General features: G+C 40.2%; 1 protein-coding gene across 3 annotated transcripts in view; it reads right to left on the reverse strand.

Moving 5' to 3' along the window:
- Positions 1–1254: 1254 nt before the first annotated feature.
- BLMH (bleomycin hydrolase) overlaps positions 1255–20197 on the reverse strand; it is a 45191-nt gene continuing 26248 nt past the window's right edge. For 2 of the 3 annotated variants that reach the window (XM_077970734.1, XM_015118973.3), the window contains 2 exons: positions 19673–19742; positions 1255–2218 (listed from right to left, as the gene is read on the reverse strand). In XM_077970734.1, the coding sequence (XP_077826860.1) occupies positions 2067–2218; positions 19673–19742 (222 nt within the window). In that variant the 3' untranslated portion in view covers positions 1255–2066. Of the gene's footprint in view, positions 2219–8554; positions 8764–9182; positions 9380–19672; positions 19743–20197 lie in introns of those variants that run through there. The other variant, XR_013406273.1, reaches the window with a different exon arrangement.

Genomic DNA, 20197 nt, shown 5'->3' on the forward strand with positions numbered 1-20197 from the left:
CATATTTTGAGGCAATGTTATTAGGTACGTAACTTAGAATCTTTATGTTTTTCTGAAGAATTGGGTAAGCGTATCATTATGTAGTGGTTCTATCTGTAGTAATGCTTCTTGTCTTAAGGCCTGTTTCCAGGGCTGCGGTGTTCCACAGCTCTAGGGAGGACATTCACATTACAGTTATGCAAATAGCATACCCTGGAATTAGACCGTCTGTTTCGTTATTCGGAGTGGCCTTAATTTTGTGGGTTATGAATATAACTTCTCAGTTTTATTTTGGTTAGTATCTGCCTGATGTATCTTTTCCATCCTTTCTTATATTCTAGGTTGCCTATGTCTCTCTCTTGTCATCACATATGGCTGGATTTCTTTTAAAAATCCAGTTTGGCTTTTTTTTTTTTCCTGGAACATTTAGTCCATTTACATATAATTATTGGCACATTTAGATTTCTCTCTAGTATCTTATTTTGGATGCTCTATTTGTCCTGCCTTTTCTTTCTCTACCCTATCTTGTCTTCTTATGGACTGATTGCATTTTTCCATTCTATTTATTCTTGACTGGAAACTGTATCCTCTGCTTATTTTTAGTAGATACTACAGAAGTTTTTGGCACACATGTTTACATACCAAAGTCTGAAGTTAAACAATGTATTTATCTTCTTCCTGCAAGACACAAGGATCTTAGAGTATGTTCATTCCTATTACCTCCCCTCCCTAGTTATCTGCTACCTTCATGGATTTTAGTTTCACCTTTTTTCAAACCCTGTAAGACTCATCTATAGTTGCTTTTTGTGTAGCTGATCCACATAACAATCATGTTCTTTATTCTACATTCCTTGATACATTTCAACCCTTCCATATGATCACTTCCCTTCTGTTGGGGCAAACTCAAGTTTTTTTGTGAAAATGTCTTCTATTTCACCCTTGTTCTTGAAAGGGTGGGCCAATCTCAGTAAGATAACTTACTGACCTATTCTAAGGCTGGGCCCAACAGAGCCTCACTCCCCACCCTTGCAGGGACCCTGGATCTGGGCAGAACATTTACATGGTAGAGAACAGTCCTTAAACAGGCACTTGGAAGCCCTTTGCAGATGCCGGTGAGAACCGGCAGTCTGGGAAAGAGCACACATCTTGCAGAGAAGATGAGGAGGGAAAAGCCCTTTTCCTGTTTTTCACTTTCAAGAACATGAGCCAGCCACCTGGCTGCTTTCTTTTGTAGTTAAACAAACACTTCTTAGACAGATCCCATAAATCAGCTTATTTTCATTTAGCAAAGTTTTTATTCAAAAGCTTCTCAGCACCGTCTAGTTATCAGAAAGAATGGATATCACCTTTTCCTGCCCACCCAATCCCCAGTTCCAAAGGCAGAAGTTAAACCATTTGGCTAGAGCTCCCCCTAATGATTGTAACTGAGACCATGATAAGATTTTGGTTGTTCTCACCCAACTGTCTCTAAGCCTCTACTCAAACCTGACTCAAGCAGAGATGTGCACCCCACAGTTCAGAACAGGAAGGAATCATGTCAGACCCGATCAACCTCCCATTTTTGGGCTATTAGAGGCACCAGAAATTACCTTGAAAAAATGGAATTCAGTGACTGCCATCTAAGAAAGACAGTGATACTGTCCAGCAGCATGCAGTTCCGAGAGCTCAATTCTTAGGCCACCTTCCCTCCACTCTACTCTAGGAACAAGGAGCATTAGGTCTGTTTTCTCTCCATACACCTCAATCGCTCATCCTCTCTTGTCTTATTAAAACACAGACACAGAACCAAACTTTTTGACAGTTAAAGACAAACAATTACATCTGATTAAAATGCTAAGAGATCCTGAGCTGTTAGAGATGAGGAGAGTAGAGAGTATGACCTGATCTTTCCCCCTCCTTTTTTTCTTTAAGAGTATTCTGTTTCAGCATAAACCACACTTCCCAAAGAGGTTCCTGGTGGAGACTGGAAATCTGACTGCGTCCTGTGGCAACACATAGTCCCTTGCATAACTTTGGCTTCAGTCCCTGGATCTGTCCTTTGCAGCTACGTCAGGTTCCATGGAAGGAGGAAAGAGCTGGAGGCAGTATCACTCAGCCAAAGCTCCCATGGGGTCCCACGCTGGCAGGACAATGGGTTCCTGCTCTAACACAGCTAGCACCTCTTCAGGGACATGCTTCCTGTCCACCACCACTTCGTAGACATACTCAGAGAACCACTCATCTGTCATGCACAGGTAACCTGGAGAAAAAAAACAAAAGACTTACGAGTACAGACGGCAAGGGGCAAAGAGCAGAAACCCTTTTTGTAGGATAAACCTTTTACAAAACTGATATTCATACATATTTTTCAGCTTTCCCATCTGTAAATTTCATTTAATTTAAGACCTTATTAGCAATTCTGTGAAGCAGACAGGACAGGCATGGCTCTATTTTTAGAAAAATTAGAAAACTGGGTCTTAGAGTAACTAGGTGATGTGCCCAGGTCACATGGTGAGGTTTGGAGCTGAGCCTTGGACCCAAGGCTAACACCAGATCCTGTGCTGCTGCTCTCTTCCTCAGCTGCCTTGGTGATGGTGAATGACTACCTGTATACTAGTAGGGAGGCAGAAAAACTTCTCATTCATACAGCCACATCTAGGGCATAAATTTCTAGGGTCAGAAGGGCAAGCACCCCATTTCCCTTCTTACCCTACCAGTGTCAATGGCTGTTCTCCCCCATTCCTTTCTATCACACACTCCTACAACAATCAGGTAGGCTGCTGTGAGCATTTTGATAGGGTCATGTCATCATTCCTAGATACGCACTTATTTGCAGATGATACTGTGGGAGTGAAATGATCAAGCAGTCCTTGTTTTTCCTAGGAGGAAATCTATGATGAGGATCAGGCAGAACTAGAAGAATGAGACATCTGCTTAACCTGTTCTCCTTAGGAAGGCCTCTCCAGTGGGTTAGGACTATACAGAGGTGTCCTGGCACTAATGCCCCATTTAAGGTTGAGAGCTCAGCTGAGAGAAAAAGTGTGGTGTCATCGGGTACCCATCCTAGTAATCGTCGTCTTCCCTAAGGAGGATTAACCTGCATCTCAGGCTCCACTAGGCCAACACAAATTCCCCTTCAGAAACCAGATCCTCATCTCTCACCTTACACAAAAATCAACTCAGGATGGTCAAAGGCTGAAATCTAAAACCTGAAACCAATACAAGTTCTAGAAGATAACACTGGAAAAACTCTTCTAGACATTGGCTTAGGCAAAGAATTCACGACTAAGACCCCAAAAGCAAATGCAACAAAAACATAAATAAATGGGACCTAATTAAACTAAAAGCCTTCTGCACAGCAAGAGAAATAGCAGTGTAAACAGACAACCCACAAAGTGGTAGAAAATCTTCACAAACCATGAATTTGACAAAGGACTAACACCCAGAGTCTACAAGGAACTCAAACAAATTGGCAAGAAAAAAAAAAATCTCACCAAAAAATGGGCAAAGGACATGAATAGACAATCTGGAAAAGAAGATACACAAACAGCCAACAAACACATGAAAAAATGCTCAATATCACTAATTATCAGAGAAATGCAAATTAAAACCACAATGTGATACCACCTTACTCCTGCAAGAATGGCCATAATTAAAAAGCAAAAAAATTATAGATGTTGGCGTGGATGTGGTGAAAAGGGAACACTTTTACACTGCTGGTGGGAATATAAACTAGTACAAACACTAAGGAAAACAGTATGGAGATTTCTTAAAGAACTAATGATCTACCATTCGATCCAGCAATCCCTCTACTGGGTATCTACCCAAAGGAAAAGAGGTCATTAAATGAAAAAGACACATGCACACACGCATGCTTATAGCAGCACCATTCACAATTGCAAAAACATGGACCCAACCTAAGTGCCCATCAACCAACAAGTGGATAAAGAAAATGTGACATTTACATATTGTGGAATATTACACTCAGCCATAAAAAGGAAAAAAAATAATGTATTTTGTAGCAACTTGGATGGAGCTGGAGACCATGATTCTAAATGAAGTAACTCAAGAATGGAAAACTAAATATCATATGTTCTCACTTATATAAGTTGGAGCGAAGCCATGAGGATGCAAAGGCATAAGAATGACATAATGGACTTTGGGCACTCAGGATGGAAGAGTGGGAGGGGTGGAGGGATAAAACAAAGACAACATACCAGTGTACACTGCTCAGGTGCCGGGTGCACCAAAGTCCCGGAAATCACCACTAAATAACTTATCCATGTAACCAAAACCCACCTGTTCCCCCAAAACGATTGAAAGTTAAAAAAACAAAAACAAACAAATCTGTTCTTTCAGGAACAGATCTCCAAAAAAACTTAAATTGGAAAAAAATGCTTTACCCAAGCCATTGCTAATAAGAAGAGCAAAATTAACGTGAGAGACTGAAGTCCATATATTTAACAAGAATGGGCTGCTGGGCCACAGACAGAACACAGAGCAAACGATGTGTACTGAATCAAGAGCAATGCAGGCACACACATCCAAGGGCTACCCGGACTAGCAATGGCCATCAGCACCACGACTGTCATCTGACTGTATCTGATACTTGTTTTACAGTAAACACCGGAGCCATTTTTCTCTGAAAGTTTGTATCAGCCTAGACCTGTCCTATACCATTTCCCACTACACAGGACCCAGGGAAAGGAGAAGTAGGTGTTTCTACCAAGAGGGTCCCCTAGTGCAGCAGTTTTCAAGCCTCTTGGCCTCAAGCCCTGCCCTTTACATTCCTAAAATTATTAAGGACCTAAAACATTCTTTATGTGGACTAATATCTATCATAACTTACTATACCAGAAACTAAAACAGAAAGCTAAAAATATTAATTCATTTAAAAATAAGTATGAAAAATGAATATAAACAATATATTTTAAGGAAAAAATAATTATATTCTGTAAAAAAATATTTTTAGTTAGAAAAGTGGCACTGTTTTACATTTTAATATCTGGATTTGTAGAAGACAGCTGAATTCCAGTATCTGCATCTGTGTTTAATCTGTTGCAGTATGTTGTTCTGGTTGAAGCAGATGAAGGAAATCCAGCCTCACAAAGATACGTTGCTCAAGGGCAGACCCTGCACACCCCCTGAAAGGGCCCTAGGGAGAACTGTTGCTCTTGAGGCAAGACTGGTTTAAATAATTAAAAGGCAACTATAGTGGTAAGTCTAATTTTGTATGCTAAATGGTGTGACAAAGGGCACTATTTAACCTGAAAACACAATTGATTTGTGAAGTCATCTATGCCCAATCCTGTTTTTCACCTCTGACAGAAGTCAGAGACAGATCATCCTGATGTGGCACAGCATACGTTTACCCTCAAAAACACTGGAGGCCAGAGCAGTGGCTCACACCTATAATCTCAGCACTTTAGGAGGCCGAGGCAGGTGGACTGCTTGAGCCCAGTTGTTCAAGACCAGCCTGGGCAACATGGCGAAACCCCATCCCTACAAAAAATATAAAAAATAATAAAAATAAAAATAAATAAAAAAAATTCGCCAGTGTGGTGGCCTGAGCCTGTGGTTTCAGTGAGCCAAGTTCACACCACTGCACTCCAGCCTTAACAGAGTGAGATCCTGTCTTGGGGGTGGGAATGGTGGGGGTTGGGAGTGCCCTGTAAAAGTGTTCAAGTGCTCCGACCAAGGCAGATAAAGGAATGCATCCTTGTCTCTTGATAAGCTGGCCTCCTGGACCCAGGGCCCCTACTTTCAATAGATGAGAGATGGAAGGAGGGTACAGGCCCATTCTGTAGCCTGTGCTACTTCTGGCTTGTCTTGATTATATATTCCAAACTTTCTGGCTTTGTTGGTGTCAGGACCTGGCCCTTAATTAACATCACTCACACCAGTGCCACCAGGTTCTGGCAACGAAAGTTCTGTCCGCTCAAAGGTCAACTAGTGCATATATTTAAAACTAAAACACTAAATCCTAAGTGAGTGTTTCCTGAAAACTCAGCATCTGCCTTCCCAAAAAGGAGCTTTCAGCAAGCAGGAGAGCAGGCTAGGGAACACCGCACTGTTTGAGACATTAGTCATCCCTTCCCTCACCACAATGCAGGCTGAATAAACACCTGCAGTAGCCCTGGGCAGTTAGGCAGGTGAAGGATAGAAGCAGATTCATGTAATAAAATTCTGTGTCCTTTCAACAATACTATCACCATACAATCAAATGAATCTTCAAAGAATGCTCCCAGAATATGGACAATAAGTACATCTACACTATCTTGTTCCAAAAGCATATCAGATTAAGTCCTCACAAATTAAAATTCCTATCAATTGTAATCCACCCTTTCAATGTCCCTGCCAAGAGGACCCACCTTGATTAGTCTCTCTCTTCAGGATATGAGTTCTTTGGGGACCCACAAAATCCTCACAGTCTAGGTAGCTGCCAAGTAATTGCGCCCTATGTAGATAATGAACTTGCGGCTGCCGTAACTGTTGACACTGTGTGTCTTGGAGTTTGACTGAGAAGATTAGGATCAGCATGTCTGAAATCTGTGTAGGAAGCAGCAAAGCACTGGCTCAGGCAGGATTCGGGTGGCACTTTTCATTTGTGGGAAGGTACGGTTCCTAACCCTTAGGCCCACTGGCCATGAGACACAAGCATTCCAAGAGAAAAAGAAAAGAAAACAAAATAAAAACCTGCTCCAGGGATCCCAAGGTTACACTGAGGGAAACAAATAGATAAACAGATAAAGAAAGTCAGCTTTAGGAACTAAGGTGAAATTAAATTTTGTTTAAACTTTAATGTCTTGTTTATATGCAATGAGAAAGAAAGAAAAGTGAACAGTCCTCAAAACAAAACACCTCAAACCAACCAACCAACCAACCAAAAAACACTGGCAATGTTTCTGTGTTTTGTAACAGAAAGGGTAGGGTCGGTCTGTAAAGGGAAAAACAGTGTCTGTGAATATAGCTGTAGACAGGTTAGGTGAAATTCATTCAGAAACAGAAGAGTTTCACATAGGCTAGTTTAAGAGAAAAACGACGCTTTACCTAAGAAAACATTTTTTTTTTTCTGAAATTCCACCAGAGATGTAAGATTTAAGCCTTTCAGACTAAAGAATACAAAGAATATAAAATATTTATATTTTAACATATTAGAAATATTTTATATTCTTTGTCTTGTTCTATGAGGTATTTCACCTCACTAACAAACTATATGTGGCTGTTATTTTTTGCCATTTTTAAAAAAGTTGTGACAAAATGAAGGTATCTGTTCTGCTCTAACGGTCTGTCTGGCAGCATGAAACTAAGCAGCTGGACCACCAACCCTTCATTCAGTCACTGCCAATCTTTCACCTGGCGGTCGGAACTCCAGGTTGAAAAAAGGCTCCCAGAAAGGAAAGCGGAAGTCTCACTGGCACTTGTCTTCTATTTCAAGCTTCCTCATCACCAGGGAGAAACCACCTCACAGAACAGGAATCACTTGATAATGAAGTTGTAAAGACTGTGTAGCAACATGAAAAAATGTTTAGGTAATAAAAATAAAGTGGCATATCCTGTATAATTACAACTACGTTACAAATATAGATGTACATGAGAAAAAAAACCCATGAACAGCAATAAAACTTGAGAATTTTATGCCACGGGATAGGAGATTTTCTCTCCAAAATTTCTGAAATGTTACACTGCTTTTTAACTCCTTAAAAATTACCCAAAGACTCATCATAAAAAATTCTGGAAACATGAAAGGAGGAGAAAGAGAAGACAAATAATTTTTAAACTGCCTACAATCCCACCACCTTGGGACACATGTTCAAGCTCTGTCAAATTTTACATGGATCCTTGATAAAGTTTCTATATGTACTAGAAGCTATAAATTTCATAAAAATGAGACATCTTACATGGTGGCCTTGTATTACAAAGTAATACACATACTGTTTTCCAATTAATCTCTTTCCTTATTGATAATGAAATACATCTATCTACATCATAATTTTTAAGTACTGAATCTACATGATTAAATCAAAACACATTTAATCAGTCCCCTATTGTTGGAATCCGGACTGTTTTTTCATGCTTAGAAACAATACTGTTATAAACGTTTCTGTAGGTAAATCTTTGTGCACACCCTTAATCATCTACATTCATGCACTGCGTAGTGACATTTTGGTCAGCAATGAACTACATATATGATAGTGGTTCTATAAGATTATAATAAGGTATTTTTGCTGTACCTTTTCTATGTTTAGATACACAAATAACACTTAGCACTATGTTACAACTACCTAGAGTATTCAGTATAGTAACATGCTGTACAGGTTTGTAGCTTAGGGGCAATGGGCTACACCATCAAGGTTTGTCTAAGTACAATCCATGATGTCCACACAATGACAAAATCACCTAATGATGCATTTCTCAGAAAAGATCCCTGTCTTAAGCAATGCTTCACTGTATTAAATTTCCTTATATCCTAATCAATATCTGGTATACATAATTACTAACTTTCTTCTTGGATCCAATTTGAGTCTTTTCTCCTTTTATGTGTTTGCTTGCTATTGACAGTTTTATTTTCTAAAGCGTCTGAGAACTCTGTTCATTTTTTTTTTTTTTTTAAGAGACAAGGTCTGGCTAGGCATGGTGGCTCACGCCTGTAATCCCAGCACTTTGGGAGGCCTAGGCGGGCAGATCACGAGGTCAGAAGTTCAAGACCAGCCTGGCCAGCAGGGTAAAACCCATTTCTACTAAAAATACATAAAATTAGCTGGGCATGGTGGCACGTGCCTGTAGTCCCAGTCACTTGGGAGGCTGAGGCAGGAGAATTGCTTAAATCAGGCAGGTGGAGGCTGCAGTGAGCCAAGATCGTGCCACTGGACTCCAGCCTGGGTGACAGAGTGAGACTCTGTCTCAAAAAAAAAAAAAAAGAGAGAAACAAGGTCTCACTGTGTTACCCAGGCTGAGTGACACAATCATAGCTCACTGCAGCCTCAAACTCCTGCGGACATGCGATCCTCCCACCTTAGCCTCCCAAGTAGCTGGGACTATGAACATGCGCCTCCTCACCCAGTTAATTTTCTTAATTTTCGTAGAGATGGGATCTTGCGATGTTGCCCAGGCTGGTCTTGAGCTCCTGGGCTCAAGCAATCCTTCTGTTTTGGCCTCCCAAACCTCTGGAGTTACAGGTGTGAGCCACTATACCTAGCCCTCTGCATATTTTAAATTGGAGCTTTCTTCTTTTTCATAGTGATCAGTTATAGTACACTCTATATTTATATTGGTTGCAAACATTTTTTTCCTATTATGTAATTTGCCTTCTAATTTAGTTTATATTTTCTAGCCTACTAACATTTGTTGTTGTTGTTGTTTCGAGACAGAGTTTTGCTCTGTAGCCCAGGCTGGAGTGCAGTGGCGTGATCTCAGCTCACTGCAACCTCTGCCTCCCAGGTTCAGGTGATTCTCCTGCCTCAGCCTCCTGAGTAGCTGGGAATACAGGTGTCCACCACCACGCCCGGCTAATTTTTCGTATTTTTAGTAGAGATGGGGTTTCGCCACTTTGGCCAGGCTGGTCTCAAACTCCTGACCTCAGGTGATCCACCTGCCTCGGCCTCCCAAAGTGCTGGGATTACAGGTGTTAAGCCTTTGTGCCCGGCCCATTTTTGTTTTTATTAAGTCAAATTTATTAATCTTTTTCTTTTTGGTTTCTAACTGGTGTTATGCTTACAAACATTTTTCTGCTATTATAATGAAAAACATACAAGAAAAAAGAAGGATAATCGATAAGAAAACATCAGAAACAAGACTCTCAACGAAAAACTCCATTACTCACTAAGGCCTTGGCATAGTCCCCAACTATGAATCCAGACAATTTCAACAGATAATTAAGTAGTGATAATTTGTCAACCACTTCTGTTAGGTATCCACTGGGTGAAGCATGACCTAATACTTCCTTGAATTTGTACAGGTTATGTTGCAAATGTGCAAAATGACACACTGCCTATGGAATGGTGTCCAGAGGTGTTAGATCTGTCCTTTTCAGTATCTAGAAAAATTACAAATGCATTTACCCTCTTCATTAAGCAATGTCATTTCTGGGACTTCATGCTACAGATACACAATACTTACATGCATACAATATGAATTTATGTGCAACAAAGTTAATATTTATTTGGCACTTACCATGTGCCAGGCACTATTCTAAGCACTGTACATATATATAATAACCCACTGCAATATTGTTTGTAATAGCAAAAGACTGCAACAACTCAAGTCCCATTAGTAAGGGAAATGGTTACATAAACTGTGCTAGATCCAGACAATGGAAGATAATGAAGCTGTACTGATATACTGATAAGGAAATGTCCCCAAGATACGCTGTGAGAACAAGATGCAGAGCAGGCGACCTAGTGTGCTACCACTAGTGTAAGAAAAGGAAGCAATAATATACTTAAATATGTGTAATGTTAGTACTAAAAAAACAAGGAAAGACATACCAGAAATAGAAATAATAACCTAAGAGAGAGGTAGGGGAATGAAGAGTGACGGAGATGGAAACAAAATTCTTTCATATATCTTTTTATATTTTGATTTTGGAATGATGTAATTTCATTATCTACTAAAAGAATTACACTTTAGAAAACAAAACAAAAAAATGCACACATATATACCCCCAAAACTCTGTGAGGACTTTACACTTCACAATGCAATTTCACATCCCTATCCTGGTTTTCATTTTAATCCTCACAACAATACTGTCAGACAGGAGGGCAGTAAGTAAAGCCGACATCAAACCCAGGTCTTAAATTCAAATTCCGTCTTTCTCATTGGGCTCAGCTTCCTCCAGTTGAGCACTCTGTGGGCAAAGAGACTTGGGAGGTAGTTATGGCTTCAGCAACAGACAGCACTTAGTCTAGCTCAGGTACCTAACTTTGAAACCAACTCCATCTGCTCACAAATCCCATATCAACAAACAGGAACCCAGTTTTTGTTGGGTCCATTTATAATGTATTTTGTATCTTCTATTTATTTATTTTTTAGCGATGGAGTCTCACTATCTTGCCCAGGCCGGACTTGAACTCCTGGGCTCAAACAATCCTCCTGCCTCAGCATCCTGGGTAGCTAAGACTATAGGTGCATACTACCATGTTTGGCTAGCTATTTTGTCTGTTTAAATCAAAGAGACAAGAGACACCATGTGTTCTAAGTGCATGTATTTAGAAAGATAGATAACAGGATGGGTTGGATGTTTTTTTTTTTTTAAAAAAAAAAAAAAAAAAAAAAAGGCCAGAGGAAGGGAACCAAAACCACCACTTATAAGTATGACTGCCATTTGAAACAGTGATGAGAGAAGAGGCTTCTTCCTCCAGAGGAAACATAAAATTCTGGCTATGTGGTGAGGACACATTTACATTCATAAACCATTTGCTGATAAAAGAAGAGATACTCTTATAGCCGGATATTACTTGTGGCCTCTTTCAGAAAAAAAGGTTAGAAAGTACCATTTCCCCAGTAAATATACCAGGAAAAATGCAGGGTGGAAAATGCGGTAGAGAAAAGGAGTTGTTTTGGTTTGTGGTTTGTATTTTTTAAACCCATCCACCACAAAGTTCAGTCAGCAGAAGTGTCCACAGCCTGAGAAGTGCCCTCTGCTAAGGAGCCCAGAAGCAGCCTGTTCACCTCCCGGCTGACTTCTTTCTCTAGACCAATGAGCACGAGCCAGGCAGCCCTGAGGGCACACACAGCTCTCCAGGATCTCTGAGGGCGAACCCAGAGAGGAAAGCACAAATTTAGATGCCATCCAAGGGTCTTGTTTTCCCACTGAAACTCAGTGACTTTTCTCTCACCCCAAACTATTGCTACTCCTATTTGTTTCAGACAAAGTCTGCTTGTTGGTCATTCCTCAAAAGCTCTATGAATGGCAAGTCACATTATTTCTTAGCTTCACTCCTCTGACCTGTTCAACGCATGCTCCAAATGCCAAGAGCTGCACTTCTCAGCCACCATTTCTCTGGCTGGCCTCCCTCTCCCTTTTCAGAAAAAAAGCCACACCCCTAAAATCCTCCCTAAAGAGGGTCACCCTTGAAGAATCCCTACGGAGGCCTCACAGTTCCAGTCACTGACCACTTCCCTTGCAGTTTATCCCGTGTGTGACTCTGCACTTATTCTTGTGTTTATGTTTTACAGATTTTTTCTTACAGTAGGTTACAAACACCATATGGGGCCAAGACTTACAGTCTTAATTGTCCCAGCTTCAATTCCTTGCAACTCCACTGTACGTAGCCTTTGAGGGAACGAAGTACTGACATGCTGCCAATGGAGCATAATAGGATAGCTGGGCTTGCACCCTGACCCCTCCTAAAGTTTCAAAAAACTACCTTAAGTCCAACCCAACAGCTTTTCTTCTTGACCCATTTTCTGTCTGCTCTGCTGTTCCACTATGTACCACCATGTTCTTCCTGACGCCCTCTAGTCCTGGGCTTCCAAGGTGCTCTCTCCAACCCTTCACCCTTTTCAATCACCTCAGCTTCTATGTCTTCCTATTGTCTCCCCACTGAGGGAAGGTACTCCCTAGTTCTTCTTCTGTCAACTGCCTTCTTGGAAAAAAATTCATCCCTTCTTTGCTTTTCTCGGTCTATTTATCCTATATCTTACAGTCTGAGGAGCACACCATGAATGCCACTTCTGTCACATCACAGCCCTCTTCAAATCCCCTTCCTGTGTCACAGGTGAGTAAGTATAAATTCCTCTGAGGGTCAGAGACATTCACTCCACCATGGCCTATGCACGGTTCCTTGCATCCCATCAATAAATGTGAGTTGATGCTACTGCTAATGGTTTTTCCTCAGCACTAGGTTTATTCACTTTCACTGCTTTCTCTCACGACACTAAGCCCACACTATGGGTCATCCACCCAGTACACTGGTGATGTAGCATAATGATCACACTAGGGCACTGAATTTAGAGATCTGAAACTGGAACCATGGGGCAAGTTAGATGCCCTCCTCTTGAAGGGAAAGGTTAGGGAGCTTCATGTTCTTGTTCTCTTGCCCTCATTAGTCTATAGAAAACATTAACAAGAGTAGCAATGGGAGCTCTAATATTTCTAAGCACTTCTTATGCGCCTGGCATGGTTCTCACAACAACCCTATGAGATAGGTCCAATTATTATCCCTATTTCACAGATGAGAAAGCTGAGGCTCAGACAGGTTAAATGTCAATGACCACTGTGACACAGCCAATATAGATAGGTTAGCCAGGATGCATACCCAGGTGGTCTGGCTCCAGATTCTGTGCTTAAACCTCCATCCTTCTTAAGCCAACGCAAACACACCTTGGAGATAATCTGGTGAAAATTATAGATCCTATCTACAGGTAAAAGCACATCTATACACAAAACTCTACTTTAGATATGAGGAGATTTCTCTCTGAAGCAGATGCTTCATTGCAGGTTAAGAGCTCTGTCACACAGTCTATCCTTGCCCACATAATGATAATCCTCTCTTAGTCACATACTTTGATCAGGAAGCACCAGTGAACTGGAGAGTACATGCTTCCTCTATTCCATCTACATACACTATTTCTCAGCCAAAGTCATACAGGCTTTTTGGTTAATAAAGATGTATGATGAAAAGCCCTTCTGAGAAGGCTGGGCACGGTGGCTCACACCTATAATCCCAGCACTTTGGGAGGCCAAGGTGGGCGGATCACTTGAGGTCTGGAGTTCGAGACCAGCCTGGCCAACAGGTGAAACCCTGTCTCTACTAAAAATACAAAACAAAAAACAAAACAAAAAAAAACTGGGCACGGTGGTGGGCACCAGTAATCCCAGCTACTCAGCAGGCCAAGACATGAGAATCGTTTGAACCTGGGAGGCAGAGGTTGCAGTGAGCCGAGACCACACCACCGCACCCCAGCCTGGGAAGACAGAGCAACACTCCGTCACAACAGTAACAACAACAGCAACAAAAAGCCCTTCTGAAAGAACCCAGAATCCAGATTTGCTGGTAGCAGCACTTTTCCCAAGCCTGGAGAGACATGAAACCCTCCAAGGTGACAAAACAAATTTGCATCTTGCCCTTTTCTCGGAAATCAGAAACCTGAGGTTTTAAGTTCTACAATTCACTCTCGTTTCAGCAAGTCTGGCCCAACATTACCTATAATTTCCATTATTGTACTAGAGATCCAGAACTGAACCTCAAAGAGACCTGCAAATAACTGATTGTCTTTTGTAAGTAATATATACTTTTAGGGAAGCTATCTGTGTCAAATTAAGAGATTTGAATTCCAATTCTCTCTCTGATTCTGTGGAACCCGAACAAGACACAACTGTCAGTAAGTTTTAGTTTCTTCACATAAAACCTGGGTATAATCACCCCCGTTCACATCCTGAGTTACTCTACTCTGATGTCATGAGGATAAATAAATAGAAATTATTAGTGAACTTTGAATTCTCATGAAGCAAGACGCCCTGTAGCTTTATGTCTCGACTACCTCCAAAAGAAATATGGGCTGTTTATAACTCCTTAGATTTATATAACAGTATACGGTTTGAAAAATGCTTGCATATATTATTTCATTTGATGGCTACATACAAACTGTAGGAGCTCATAAAGAAACAAATTGTCCATGTTATTGATATAGAAATGTGACACTACAATGAGTTAAATTACTGCCCTGCATCTAAAATCAAGAATTAATTATTAGTAACTGTCTCTCAACTCACCTGGTTCTACAACATAGCATTATATGAAGAATATGATGGTTTTTATGCCTAGCTTTGAATATACCATCTCCAAAATCACATGTGGCAGTTTGGCTGGTGAGACAATTGAAGGTCATAATGTTGGTTTTTAGGAAGCAGCAGAAATCTAGATATAATCTGAATTGGTAACATGTTTCTTTCTAATCTCTAACATGCCAAAGTCTCTTTAACTGAAACCATTTAGAGGCTCCTTTCTAGAAGGAAGTCTGAAAATTTTCCTAAAATGAAAGAAATCAGGAACAGAGAGGCTCATTTGTAAGAAAAGATTAAAAATGTGGGTTAAAAACAATTTCAAATGTTCATGTATCTGAAAGGAACAAAAGCAATGTGAAAAATGGAAAACTCATCTTGGTTCAAAATGAAAATCAGAAGAGACTGAATTTTTAAAGGTAAGTATTTTCCTTCAGTGAACATTGCAGAATTTAAAAATATCCCTCATATCTTCACTTAAAAGTTGTTACTTATCATATTGAGAAACTAGACCAAATAAGCATTAAGAACTATATTTTGATAATTTCACATTTAGAGCTCTGCTGTGTCAGGCTCTAGAAATGGAATACAATCTCATAACTAAGTGAACCAATCACAAAGAAGTAAAGTTTCATAGTAAGACTGGTTCATTAGAAAGACCATCTAGGAATTTTATTTATTGACTATCAAATACACTATTATTTGCATGACAGAATATTGATAACTACTGAAGGTGGGTGACAGGCATATGCAGGGTTCTTTAATACAATCCTGTTTACTTTATATATGTTTAAAGTTGTCCAAGATAAAAAGTTAAGAACTAAATAACCTTAGCTGGGCGTGGTGGCTCACGCCTGTAAACCCAGCACTTTGAGAGGCTGAGGTGGGCGGATCACAAGGTCAGGAGATCGAGACCATCCTGGCTAACCTGGTGAAACCCCGTCTCCACTAAAAAATACAAAAAATTAGCCAGGCATGGTGGGGAGCACCTGTAGCCCCAGCTACTCGGGAGGCTGAGGCAGGAGAATGGCGTGAACCTGGCAGGCAGAGCTTGCAGTGAGCTGAGATCGTGCCACTGCACTCTAGCCTGGGTGACAGAGCAAGACTCCATCTCAAAAAAAAAAAAAAAAAAAAGAACTAAATAACCTTATTATAAAGCAGTATGGACAAAATTCAGGGAGGTTTTGGGTGGCTGCATAGTTTCTTACTTGCCTAAGTCACAAATGTGCTAACATGGGACAAACTCTCAGAGAATGCCCCATTCTTCACTCTTTACCCAGATTCCCAGCCACAAACAATGCTCTAGGGGCCTTTTCTCCCAGTGTCAGACATTTACATAACATCTCCAGGTCCTTCATACAGTTTTATATCCCCTCACCCACTGTTTCTGGTCACCAATGACCATGAACTGACCTGTTATTTCATGAGTGGATGACATGCTACTAGAACAGGGAAGCTGAGAAAAAGCACAGTTTAGTGGTTAAGAAAACTGGCTCTGGTATCAGGCCATCTGGGTTGTAATTCTGGCTCTATCATTTACTAGCGAGGGGATCTGCAGGTCACTTTGGCTTAAAGATTAGGCTCTTCTCAGATGAATTTTTGACTAATAGTGAGAGGAATCAAAAGTGACTTCCTTGATTTTAAATTCTTAAATATTTTACAAAATATTTTTATCAACGTTTCAAAATGAAAGATAATATATCAAATCCCAAAGTCTGTTCCCTCATCTAATTGTGAAATCCATTTCTGATATGATCCATTAACAAGGTACAAAATGGATAGTCAAGTATTTTAAGAAGGAGGGGAGAAGAAACCTTCTGTCTATTTTATGAAACAGTCAAGTTATCTGTTACAAAACAGTTTCTGGGCAGGAGGGCCATGAACATAACCAATGGGGAGAACCAAAGCCAGGGCTGGGCAAAGGCAGCTTGCCCAGGTATCTTTGCTCTGTTTATCTCCAGCATGTATTATCAACACTGCTTTTTCAGAAACATCAATCTTAACAGTAAAAAATCCCAAAGAGAACAGCAACAAACTGTTAACAATGTTATCTACAGAAACAAAATCCCAGCAATGCTTCTTAAGGTTGTCATGTCTCCCAAGAGAGCATAAACAGAGGTCCTGCCTCAGACATGACAGCCAATGTCCACTAGGATGACAGACAAGAAGGCCCTGCTGGGGTAAACACATATTGCCAACATAATAACATACTATGCGCTCTCCTAAGGTCAGGCCAAGTGTGCCAATTAAATTAGATCATGTTTTCTTTCCTTCCTTCCTGTTAGGTTAGAAAGAACATTACCAAGAAATACATGAGAATAATTTATTTTGGCTTGAATGAATGATTCCCTGCCTCCACTCCAGTTCTGTTTCTTATCTTTTGGCTCTCTACTGAAATGCTTTGCTGTGTATAATCACGGGCATTTCAGTTATTTGAGAACAAAAAAGTTAATCTTTACTAGATAGCTGCAGATTTCACTAAGAAGGATTATAGAAGAGTTACAGGGATAGCAAGATCCTGTATTATACAGTTCTCTCAGCATAATAATGAAATGAGTTGTTAGCAGAAGCAAAACTTTTAAGAGGTAAAGCTAAATGGAAAAATTATATAAAGTAAAGTGACCTAAAATTAAGTATTTAGGTTCAAAATAATAAAGACAGTAACTCACACTACATAAAACACATTTTCCTGATTTTACAAGTGTTTATCCTCTATTAACCAGATAACACTACTATCTTCAAACTCACTGACTATTACAGATGGAAAAATATCGCAGCAAGCTGACGGATCCAGGCTCTTCTAAACAAATATAACTTTAGTTCTTCTCGTAGGTGGTAAGCTACATGATAACAAACCCAATTAGACCAGAAATGAAACAGAAGCTGCAGGGGGTTCACTGGAAGCAACAGGAAACTTTAACTCAGTATCTTATGTTTGCTACAAATAATCAAATCTTTCAAATTTAAGACAAGTATCCATCTCTTCACTATCACCAACTTACGGATACGACTAAATTGTGAGTTATTTTTACTCTGTCTGCTAGCTTTGCTGAGGTTTAAACCCTTCTCTATTTGACCCTATTGTGTATTTGTCTCAAAATAAAATTAACCTTACAAGAAACTGCCAATTTTAAAATGTTGCATTCTAATTCATAATAGTTAACTTTGGCACCCCTGAAATCACAGAACAATTATAGACATCACAGAAGGTAGACATGCAACTATCTGATGATGAAGAGAAACGCAGTAACAGCATTTGTATTTGTTTACATATAAACACCGGGCTGCTGAGTTTCACAGCAGATTCCAGGGACAGTCAGCCAAAACCCACCAGTGATTTTTCTCATAGGGAGATGAAAAGCCCTAGAATGACAAATAAATGGTCTTCAGATTTTGGCTATCATATACAAGCCTGTGCTGCCCAATCAGCATACTAAAGTGCTGTCAAGTTCAAAACTTAGCTTAACAGACTCTTCTAAAACAGCAATTTTCAAATACGAGCTATGGAAGTCAGATACGCTCACGTCCAAACCTCCACACCCCGTCCTCTACCTTTTACCCTTGGAAATCCTAGCGCTGTGAGGAACATAGCTGGAAAATCACTATTCTAAACACAGAGAGGGGCAACAACAAGGAGTTGCTAAAATCTCTTTTTCTTTCTTTTTTAAAAAATAAAATGCCTAATTCCTGTTGGGTAAAATGTATGCTCAAGTTTGTTTCCAAGTATCTCTCTGCATGTCAATTCTCTGGCTTTCCTACCTGGTTTCTCTCAGTTTTCTAACTAGTCTGCTAAGCTGCAGTTAATGTTTTTCCTAGCCAGAATTCATTGGTTAAAAGAAAAAGGACTCTGGGGAAGAGTTGGCTACAAAATGCCCCCAGCACACACACATCTACGTGTTCATATGTACACATATGCCATGGTGGTCACCACTTTTGGTTTGGAACCCTAAAAATTAAAGTGTAAAATCTCCTTGAAAAGCTATTACTAAAGACAGCCTTTAAAAATATGGTCTCAAAATTTTACAATAATACACCCTAAACTGTTAATCAATGGTGATCTCTAGGTGGTTGGATTATCAGAGACTTTTTATCTATATTTTAAAATTTTTCCACAACTCACATATTACCTATGTTATTTTGTTTAGTCTACCTAGTGTAAGTTATGACTTCTCCCTAGGTTTTGATTTGTCAGTATAAAGAAGTTCTAAGTGGTAAGCAAAGTGTTCATTTCCACTTTAGGCAATGGTAACTTCTACGGAGTCTCTAATAAATGCCTAAAGAAAGCTTCTTGCCAGTCCCATTCTCCCATATAGAAGGCTTCTGACTTTCTAGAGTACTGATGTAGTAGATGAAAATACATCAAGGCTGGGTGCAGTGGCTCACACCTGTAATCCCAGCACTTTGGGAGGCCGAGGAGAGGAGATCATGAGGTCAGGAGATTGACACCATCCTTGCTAACACGGTGAAACCCCGTCTCTACTAAAAATACAAAAAATCAGCCAGGCGTGGTGGCAGGTGCCTGTAGTCCCAGCTACTCGGGAGGCAGAGGTAGGAGAATGGCGTGACCCTGGGAGGTGGAGCTTGCAGTGAGCCGAGATCTGGCCACTGCACTCCAGCCTGGGTGACAGAGCGAGACTCAGTCTCAAAAAAAAAAAAAAAAAGAAAAAGAAAATGCATCAAATGCCATATAGCAAGTGTCCTGAACCTCAACCTCCTCACTAGCCAAGTGGTCTACAAAGAGGGGAGGATTAACATAGTTTGGAACAAATGCAGCACATAGCGGTCTCAGAGTCAACCTGGGAGTTCAGGCATGCCATAATGGTCAGGGGAATTCTGGGGGCAAATCAGATCCTCAGATTTTTCTGTAGAATAGTCTAGTCAGTGAGCCAATTACTGAGAAATCCTCCACACTAGAGCAGCTTGACACCGAGAAAGGCAGAGTAGAGCAGGTTCAGTCACCTGGAGTTAGTATTACCAAACTGAGCTCACCTTTGTGGCCATGGTCTTCACCCCATGAATTCTCCACTCTCCATTTTGTGAAAGCACCATCCTGATCATCCTGCAAAAAAGTGGATGATGGTGAGTAGTATGAAGCCAGATTCTCCCTGCTGAGGTGTCATATAATTTTAGCTCTTCTGTAGCCACTTGAAAGAAACAGCCTGCTCTATACAGGCAGGATATACTTGGTCAGGGCCATAAGTTTCCTACTATCACTAAAGGGATAGATACTCCAATAGAAATGGAATTTGAATCTCTTGGGGTAAAAACATAATAAACTAACAAAGCAATAAATACTATTTCATCCTTTCTATTCTATTCTATACGTAAAATAAGCATGTAAAAATGCTACTTGACTACGAAAAACTGTATTAAGCTACTAAAAGCAGTAAACACCATTTGAAGCTAGGGATTCTTGCTTTTAATCAATCAATATTGATTAAAGCAAATGCATCCTACTTTATTTTAGGAATAATTCTAAAACCTGGTCAGCCTTTTTTAAACAAAACAAAATAA

The sequence above is a fragment of the Macaca mulatta genome, chromosome 16, assembly GCF_049350105.2.
Source record: "Macaca mulatta isolate MMU2019108-1 chromosome 16, T2T-MMU8v2.0, whole genome shotgun sequence".
Classification (NCBI taxonomy): domain Eukaryota; kingdom Metazoa; phylum Chordata; class Mammalia; order Primates; family Cercopithecidae; genus Macaca; species Macaca mulatta.